Here is a 10,000-nt window from a genome sequence, read left to right as displayed (position 1 = left end):
CCAACTGCGTCCAGTCACAGAGCCCAGTCTCGAAGTTGCATCTGCAAAAATATAACGAATCATTCGACACCGAAATCTATAAGAGGAACGTTAACCAACAATTTGTATCCGAAAGTACACTTAATTTCCTATACTTAATACGGTAGGTGAATTGAGAAGAGCACCAACCACATACTCGTTCCGCCTAGATTCACATATCGAACCTTGCAGAGTAAATTGTCTCATTTTTTTCTCTCTCAATTGACCGAATGCAAAAATGGCCGCCAACACATTATTCTTTTGTCTTTGTGTTAATTAGCCTAACTAGCCTCGTGTTACAGCCCAAATTCTTTTCAATTTAACGCGTGTGAACGAGGCTAGTTAGGCTAATTAACACAAAGACAAAAGAATAATTTGTTGGCGGCCATTTTTGCATTCGGTCAATTACTAGTAGATACTCTGATGTGATGATGTCCTTGATCATCGTAAAACAAATTGCGAACACTTTTTCAAGGTCATACGAAAGTCAATCTAATCTGCTTCATTGCTACCTGTTATATCTGGCACATGTGACATTCGTCTCTTCTGATCCGTCACAGCAATCGGGTTCAAAATCACACATCGCTGACTGGTCAATGCAATGTCCACTTTTACATCGGAATGCATTACCACCACTGCATGTCCCAGATGATGGCGGTGGAGGTTCAGCACAGTTTTCAAAACTCAAATCATCAACTGCAATGTCGCCGAGGCTTCCTGTAGAGAAATGCCTTGCGACAATCACAACCTACAAAGAAGGGGAAGGAAAAAAGATCGAATTTGAATAGAAGGAGAAACTGAACACTTTTCAGAAAGTCGTCGGCGTTTGGAATAATCTTTCGGATGCTCCAACTCTGAACTGCAAATAACTGGTACGAACTTGGTCATTAAATTCGTTTTGGAGACAAACCCAGCATCCTGTAATTTGGAAGGAATTGAGTTTTTCTTCTTTTTGGCTAAGATGATCAGCAACCATATTGATTTTACCGACACAAAAGGAAAATTGCAGAGGCCAACATTTCTTTCTTTGTCGTCAAGTCAAGCAAAAACAATCCACTACCATAATTTGTGTCATTCCACACTCACCTGTGTAAGCTTAAGAAACGACGACCACTTCGACGAAACCAAGAAATGGCAAAGACAATAAATTTATTGCGAAAAAAATCTCAATATGCTCTTAATATAAGCCTATCATTGGTGACCATCACAGTTCTATTACGGTAAGTCATTTATTAACCTGGAAGTCATTAGCACACTTTGGCAGGTCCACGATTTCTTTGTTCCACCGGTCCCCCTTGTTACCAAAGGTGCTGAAGAGTAGCTGGTCGCGCGAATTTCTGCGGTAAACGATTTGAAGGAATCCGATGTTGGGACCAAACATGTGATAAAAGAACTTGAACTTGCACGTTTTTCCAGCCTGCCTGAAGAATGGACTGACCAAGTGAGCGTTCGCAAGGAAGCCCGTGCGGTTAGACACCTCAGTGTAGATGTAATAACCTGTAATCAAGATTACAAAAAAAGAGAAAAAACTGGTCAGGAATAACCTTTAAAAACAAGAGTATACTTTTCAACCGTTTCCATGACAACACCTCGTGCCATTTCATTACCGCTTTATCACGTTGCAAACTGACAACAACAAGAACATCAACAAGGAATAGTCCGGGATAGAAAGTTCTCTGAAGCACAAGATGCAGTTGTTAACGGCGCTGAATTTTCAAGTGGACGTTACGGATTTAAATTCTGTTCTGAGCACCAAACGAGTTTGTATTTTGTGGTCCCAACTTCATCTCAGCCTTTCTTTTCAAATAGCCCAGCTGGTAACTCCTACCAGTTTTGTTCCTTTACAAATTGTTCCCTTTATTTGAATTGCTATTTTCTTAACAGGTCCCCATAAACTTCCAACTTTACCTATCACCGTTATTTCAAGCTTTCAAAATCAAGCAAGGGACTTTGAATACATATCTTAGGCAAGTGATTGGAAAAAGACGCCCTGTCTTGTAATTAGTAAATGAAGCTGCACGATCTCGAGAACTATTTGGAATTTACAAGTACGAGTGACGTTTGGAGAGTCTTATAGTTGCAAGAGCCCTTTGGTGAGCCCAATCTGAGAACTTTTGAAACACCCCGAGTACCTATAATTCGGAGTATTTAAAAGAAGATTAAACAATTTTTATTGCGACACTGCTTTCCGTTATCTTTGGTTCGCCTTTGACCCTGTCAGCACAGGTTTGCCATAGCAACTTAATTGGGGTTCAAAACGGGAAATTTGAGATTGAATGTGCTTCTTTGTCTAACCAAAGACGAGTAAATTCGCTTAGCACATATTTATCGTAGATCGGCGCTTCTCTATCACTTGATAATGATCCCGTCACGGAATCAATACGTTCTGCATTCTGAATTGCAAATAAGTCGCTCAAATGGATTGTTAATGGTAACTTCACTAATAACCTAATCTCCTTATAGCAATTTGGTGATATGGGTGACAAGGACAAAAATAAACTGAAACCATTTGATAAATTTGTTGATGATCTTGTTCCTTACAGTAATTAAGACTTATGAGTCATTTTGTCCCCTCTTAACGAGGTACGCATTCAGACGACCTGTATGTTACGCTACATGGGAACTGGAACAAACGTTTTCCAGAAAATGTCACACAAGAACATTAAGTGCCCTTGCATCATGTCCCAATAATGCCGACCTTTAAACTTGTTTCAGGGAGGCAGTGTGGCCCAGTGGTTAGGGTGCTTGCCTTGAGATCCGGAGATCCCGGGTTCAAGACCCCCTCGGACCACTCTTTGAATTTGTTCCTGGTAGTCCCTGGTTCAACTTCCCAGCTGCACTTGTAAATAGCCAACTGGTTTGCCTCCGGCCAGTTGGGATTCTTAACAGTTGTTGTTGTTGTTGTGTTCTGTTGTTTCGTTGATTGTGTTTCATTGGCCCTGAAAGCCCCTATGGGGAGCGGTCAATTAAGTATGTATTGTATTGTATTTCTTAAATTCACCACTAACCTGACGAGGTGTTCAGTGTGTGGTCAACAGATGGTCCAGTGTACTTAGATGGAGTCTTGCCCGTGTTACGAATCCAGTCATAATGGTCCACACTTTGGGGATTTTTCCATTTGCAGTACCCGTTCTCGAAGTTACATTGAGTTGGACACTTGATCTCGTCCGAGTTATCACTGGAACAATCCTTGCGGAAGTTGCATACCTTGTTGTCATCAATACACTGCACGCCATTTCCACACCTAATTTTAAAATAATTAGAAAAGTGGATTGCTAATACCCGGCTTCGTTTTGAAGTACACTAAAATAGGGGACTTAAATCAGTGGATGTACATACTTGAATTGACCAGGATTACAACCAGGGATTGGTGATCCAGTTGGTGAAGTAGGAGAGATAGTGGCAGTGCTGTCTGGCTGACAATTTGGTGTGAATGACACATCATCTATCGCAATATCACCCAAGAAACCAGGGCCACTGAGGCCCTCGATTACCACTTGAAAGTTGACGTTACTGGCTAATTGGATCTCAGCTCGCCTCCATATGTCGCCTTGTTCACCTTTATGGATACAGAGCAAAATTCAAGACATGTAAATGACAAGCAAATGTAAAGAAGCATGGAAAAAATCCAAGCTTGCACGGGACTGAAACGCGTGGTCGTGCAATTCATACGGCTCAGCTGTCAAGTCATCAACGAGAAGGTCAATATGATAATTGACAGGGGCCTGGGTACCTGGGGCCCGTTTCTCGAAAGTCCCGAAAACTTTTCGGGTCCGAAAAGCCATCTGTGAAACTGTCAACCGCTTGTTTCGGGAAAGCCGATCTTTTAACATGTTTTCAAGGTAACAAAAAGAAAAATGACTGCGAAGTTTGACGACTTAAATCCTCTCCGTTCTTGAGATACAAACGGAATTGTGACACCCGAAAAGTTTCGGGACTTTTGAGAAAAAGACCCCAGGGCCTATTTCGGGTGCCACATTTCCCATTATATCTTGGCAACTCAGAGGTTTTCAGTCATGAAACTTCGCAATCCTTTTGGTTTTTCTTGCATGAATAGCATGTTAAAAGATCAGCTTTTCAAAACAAGCGGATTGCAGTTTGACAACTGGCTTTTCGGCCCCCCAAAAGGTCTCGGGACTTTCGAGAAACAGGCGTGCGTTTCTCAAAAGTCCCGAAAACCTTTCGGCCCCGAAAAGCAGTTCGTGAAACTATGATCTGCTACTAATGAAAAATTGATCTTTGAACACGTTTGCGACACCAGTGAAAACGAAACAATCGCAGAGTTTCATTACGAGAAACGTTTTCCTTTTGAAGGCACAAAGCGTTTTATGTCACCCAAAATACGCCCGAAAAGTTTCGGGACTTTCGAGAAACAGCCACCAGGCCCCAGCTCCAGGTCGGCTTTATAGCTCAATAGGACGTTTTCAACCAACCTCTAGAGATACCAATAAAAATAGAGAAATGTGCGACTTCTGGTGACCGAACAAAAGAAGCCAATGAGAGATCTTTTGTTTTCGTCAACCAACATGGCGGCGATGACGTCACGTGAAAACCTGCTATTTGTAGAGCACTGCACCGGTATCGCAGAGGACATGGGTTCGAATCCCATTGAAGCCCACAGGATTTTTTTTTTTTTCAGGCTTTCCTTTCGTTACGGATAAAGTAGTGTTTATCACTGCGTTGATCTCAAAACACAACTTGTTTCATTTCCGGAGTTCAAACATGTCTTTAGTACATTGTTCCTTCAAATCTCACATGTTTGTCAAAAATAAAAAATAAAAAAGAGAAACCTAAACTATTCCAAGTGCGGAAATAAGAACGAATAGGACGCACCGGTGGCTCAGTAGGTTGAGCACTGGGTTGCCATGCGGGAGGTCGTGAGCTCGACTGAGGTGAAATTGCTGCCTTTGAAATTACACCCGCAAATGGTTAGACGTTCAAGGATAGGGACTATAAGCCGTAGGCCCCCTCTCACCCTTCCCTGTTAATCAACACTGCGGGACGTTAAAAAACCCACACACTGCTTGTGAAGAGCAGGGGGAAACCCCTGGTGTTGTGGTCTGTCAAACTTGATATCTTGCGCTCCCATAAAAGATAGGAACTGAAACTTAAAACGTTTCACCTGTTCTGTTCCAAATGGAGATCAATGGTCCAACCACAGATGTCCTTAGTAGGACACTGAGCGTGTCCACATCCGTTCCATACATGTGATACCAAAAACGCATGTAACAGCTGTCATTCCGTGAAGAAGGTCGGAAAGTCATACTGCTCAAGCGAGCCGAATCGTTCCGCTTTCTTGGAAACGATGTCTCGATGTACAGGTAAAATCCTTTTGAAGATCCTGAAATGTCGGCAAAGCAAAATATAAATATCACATCTCACAAAAAAAAAAAATGTCTACAGTGAAGTTGACTAGCAGTAGAGTTATTTTCATAGAGTTATGTCGCAGATTTAGACTTAAGTTTCCAAAGTCCTGAATTCAAGATTTCGGAAGGCCTAAATCCTGAATTTAGAAATACAAAAAGTATCCTAAACATGCATAAAAGCTAACCTCAGGCCTAATTAGGCCTAAACAAAAGGTTAGCTTTTATGAATGCTGGCTTCCAAAATCTTGAATTCAGGATTTTGGAAACTTAACTCTAACTCCACGACATAACTCTATGAAAATAACTCTAAGAATAGCTGTCCCCGCCTAAAGTGTTGGAAGTCGGCCTGTTTAAAGGGAGCTGAGCCAACGAAGACGACGACGGCTACGACAAAGCCATGAAACAATAGGATTAATGAGCAAAGACAATGGTTCTGCACGAGCCGCTCGTCAGCGCGTTTCACATTTTGGTACATTTCAGAAATGCACCTAATTAGATGCACGACGAATTTTTAAATCCAACACGAAGTGTCCCTTAATTAAAGTCTTAGCCATTGCTAACTATTTCCACCAACAAGGTGAGGGTAAAGGTTAGCGTTATTGTTAGCTGAGGGTCAATGCTGCTGTTTATCCGTAATTGAGGAGCAGCATTTGGGGGAAACTTTGTGACGTTAATCGTCTGAATTCCGAGACACGAATGATGTTGAAGTTGGGGAGAACAGCAAGGGGACACTTCGTGACCCTTATTGAAATCTGCGTGCATCTAATTTAGGGCACTTCTGGAGACATCTGTCCTCGTTTCGTTCAATAAGTATATCTCATTAGATGCTTTCACGTTTTCTGTCGCGGACTGAGTATTGCTACTTGAGAGCTTGCTCGCAGGCTATATTTTTACGAGTGTCTGTGTTTTGAATGACGACCACGTAGAGCGAATCAAATCCATTGAAAATTCGTGAAAATACTCCACGACCGTACACACCTACACATCTATATGAGTCATTTTTATCAAACCTGTTCTGCAGACAGAGAATTCATGAGAAAACTCTTTTAAGGGAAAGTGTGACAGCGTTACTGTGTAAGCGCCCTAATAAAGCCAGTTTCCTAGAGCACAACAGTACGGGAAATTTCGCGAATTCCCTACTATCTCACGCAATTACCGGTGGTATGATCTCTTCCAGGGCCTGTCGACCACGAGAAAGTACCACCACTTTGTCTTGTCCAATCAAAATTGTCGTCTGTGTCTTGATTCCAGGAACAAAGGTCATTGTCGAAATTACACCTTTCCTTGTAAGTCGTGCAAACAGCTGGACTCTCGTCACTGTTATCTCCACAATCGTCAGAAAAGTCACACACCTTACAGAAGAGAAAAAAAAGTCCCCATTAGTAGTACCGTGTCGCAACATTTTTCATTTTGTGATTTTTATTTTATATCTAACAAATTAATGTCAGTTTTTCATGCGTCTGTCCTGTTATTGATCACGTATTTCGTCATAACATAGTCAAAGTAGACTCGGCTATCGCCTCGTGGATCCGCAGACTACGCACATAAATTATAAATTATTGTGTCTGTCCGCTTATTGACAATAAAAATTAGCCAATGAGCGCGCGAGAATTTTGCAGTCATTGTCAATGTTGCTTATTTACCGTTTGTTTACTTGGGGATAACAAATACAACCGAAAACCAAAGATCGACTAAATGACACGGCTTTGTTCGAGAGGCATTACTTTAAAAAAACGTCTGCCTCGATGATGTAATTGATTGCCCCGCTTTACATCACCAGCCGGACCGCTCGATCATACGACGTTTAACATGGAGTTTCACTCAAGGGGGTATTAACACAATGCCACGTCACTGCGCAATGATGAGTTAAATGACGTTCTCATCGACGATAAGGACAACCAAAATTCCGTTTTCTAACAACAATTCACAGATCTCGGCCCTATTGATGGTTTTCACTCACGTGCTCAACAATCATGTTTTTCAACGAAAACCAAAGAAAACTTTTGCATAACAATGGAGTTAAATTCCCGGAGGATTTGGTCGGGGCTCCAACATGGTGGCCGTGACGTCATTTGAAAACCGAGAATACCCGTCTTTCCCTTTCTGTCTTTTTCATTTTTCTCAACGAATGCAAACAACGAACCTGATTGGGTTTGACACAAGAGCCTCTGATACAGCGGTACTCCCCAGTTATGCAAGGTCTGATGGGTGGTAAGGCGCAGCCTTGGAATGTAACGTCATCCACTGCCATGTCCGCAGCAGCAAAGAACTTGGACGCGATGAACTCGAGACTAAAGCCTAAGGTAAAAAAAAGACAATTTACTGGCCAACGTGCAGGGATATAAGACAAACGTTTTGACAGTCTCTTTTTCTCATTGCCCTTTGGATAACTGTAAGGGTGTAATGTTAGTGCTTCAAACCAACAGATCTTTCGCGTTGATGTCAAGTCTCGCAGGGCTCAAACTAACGGGACTAGAGTCATACATCGCATAGCCGTGCTCACGAAAAACCTTTGCTAGTTGTTTAGTGCTATTTACGGCATCTTTCATAAACACGAGGACTGAAGTTCAAATTTCAATCGACGGACTTTTGTTTTTGCTACCATCAGTGGGTCACACTTACCGCAGTGATTGGCTGATTTCGACCTATGGTGCATTACATTGCTACCGCGATAAAAAAAAATCTGCTTGCGTCGTCAACAGGTCAAATTTTGGTAGCAATTTAATTCAAGAGGAAGAGGAGGACTATTATTTTAACTCCACTCTTTTCATTTAACGGTCCGCCATTACTTGGCACGGTCCCGACCGATAATCCTTCAGCGATCTGGATCGAGGAGAAAGTGACGCCATTTACTCACAAGCTTAAAAGTCAAGTGCGTGAACGCGGCTTAATTAGTACACAGCACGAGAGTTTTTGGCTTTCAGATTGTAAAATTCGTGTACTGCAGACAATTCGCTAGGTATGGAAAGTGTGCATCACCATTCCAAGAACAAAATACTTGAGAACAGGGTGGGTATTTAGAGAGAAAATTGAAAATTTATCGTCAGGTTCACCCGCCCTTCGCATAACCTCAAACCTGGCAGGATATTTTATCGCAGGATTTATTTTATTTATTTATTTACTTAGTTCAAGAAAGAAAACTCAGATTAAGGTTTACAATGGCAAAGATCATGCAAGAGATCAGGCGAACTACCAGATGGCAAACAGAAAAAAAAAAACGACTATACAAATAAATATACAACTTAGGATACACAATTACACCAAAAGAGTTCGAAGGCACTATGAGAGGAATAATGATTCATGGTTAAACGAAAAATTGTATGATAGTTTAAAAGGACTGGAAATCTCTGAGTTTACGTTGAGAGTTTGAAAGATTGAGAGAATTGCGTGGTGAGAAAGGAACACCATTCCAAATTCGGGGACCCTGTACCCGTAAAGACAGAGTATTAGGGAGTTTAAGAAACGACGACGGCTACGGCTACGACAACGCCAAAAAGCAGTAATATTATTGGTTAAAAGAACCAAAATGATCGTGCTGCACGTGCGGCACGCATTTTTGAACATTTCTCTCCCGTACTCGTCAAAACTACTACGTGAAAAGACCAAATTTAAGGTTTTTAAGACAACGTGGACAAACTACAGTGAATCTTTCAGTCTTACTCTTTACTTCAAATCCGTCCGTACCAATCCAGTTATAGGACACTTCGCTCATATTGAATAATATAAACAAGATGGAATAATCATGAAGTACTTAGAATAGCTCAAACTTATATTTTGAAGTGACGTTTTCGTCGCCGTAGCCGTCGTGGTTTTTTAAACTCCCTATTTATGAGTATGGAGAGGGTAGGTATGTGCACATGGGGTTAGAGTGGGACATGATTCCTAGGGCTTTCTTTTGCAGACGAAAGATTGCATTATGAAACACTCGTGAGTACGATGGTTTTGGCCTCGAGCGGGCCGCGATTGGCATGTGGACTAGTAATTTTGAAATCCCGCCTGCTATAATTCTTGCGCATTTTGAACAGTTCGTCCACCAGCGGACAAGAGATTCGGACTGGCCATGAGGAGATAACCTGTCAATCAAATATATTTCATAATTTATGTCCCATGAAGGAAAAAATAACGTTTGTTATTTTGTAGAGGCAAGGGAAACATCGAGAAAGCGTTGAATTTGTTTCGAATCCTAGTAATATTCTTGGAACTATCCACTGCGCTTATTTCCCAACCCAGTGGCCAGCCCAAATCCTTCACGTAAAGAAAGAGAAAACCTCTGAAAGAGGTTCAAGATTGTTGACATACTTAACAGTGTCATCGAACATAGTATGTGTATCGAATCGGATTAATTTCGATTTATGATAGCCGCTTTAAGTTTTCGCCAGGGGAAATCTGTTCCGATCACTTTCTAGTTTTATCTTTAAGAAAAGCCATCGCTTTTCCCACAGCAGTGTGACTTTCTTTGACTTGGGACTTGAATAGGGAGAGGATAACCGTGGTTGCGTGGTTTCCACGGTCCTCTTTCCACGTAGCTTCGCCGAAACGAACTCATAAAATTCCTACTGCAGTTTTTCTTTCGCAGCTCGTACATGATCGTTCAGTTGGAGATGCCGACATTTCAA

The 10,000-nt window shown here is 41.7% G+C and overlaps 1 protein-coding gene across 1 annotated transcript in view; it reads right to left on the bottom strand.

The window, feature by feature from the left end:
* Positions 1–10,000, bottom strand: part of LOC138018374 (MAM and LDL-receptor class A domain-containing protein 2-like) — a 252,304-nt gene that overhangs the window by 96,006 nt on the left and 146,298 nt on the right. Inside the window, exons 79-86 of the mRNA XM_068864996.1 lie at positions 7,528–7,682; positions 6,541–6,736; positions 5,141–5,359; positions 3,358–3,577; positions 3,027–3,262; positions 1,256–1,515; positions 531–766; positions 1–41 (exon numbers count right to left, since the gene is read on the bottom strand). The exon at positions 1–41 is cut by the window's left edge and continues 93 nt beyond it. Coding sequence (XP_068721097.1) covers positions 1–41; positions 531–766; positions 1,256–1,515; positions 3,027–3,262; positions 3,358–3,577; positions 5,141–5,359; positions 6,541–6,736; positions 7,528–7,682 — 1,563 coding nt within the window. The remainder of the gene's footprint in view (positions 42–530; positions 767–1,255; positions 1,516–3,026; positions 3,263–3,357; positions 3,578–5,140; positions 5,360–6,540; positions 6,737–7,527; positions 7,683–10,000) is intronic.

This window comes from Montipora capricornis, chromosome 10, assembly GCF_036669925.1.
Source record: "Montipora capricornis isolate CH-2021 chromosome 10, ASM3666992v2, whole genome shotgun sequence".
Classification (NCBI taxonomy): domain Eukaryota; kingdom Metazoa; phylum Cnidaria; class Anthozoa; order Scleractinia; family Acroporidae; genus Montipora; species Montipora capricornis.
The sequence above is the reverse complement of the archived record's forward strand: the minus strand, read 5'-3'. Positions and strand labels throughout refer to the sequence as shown.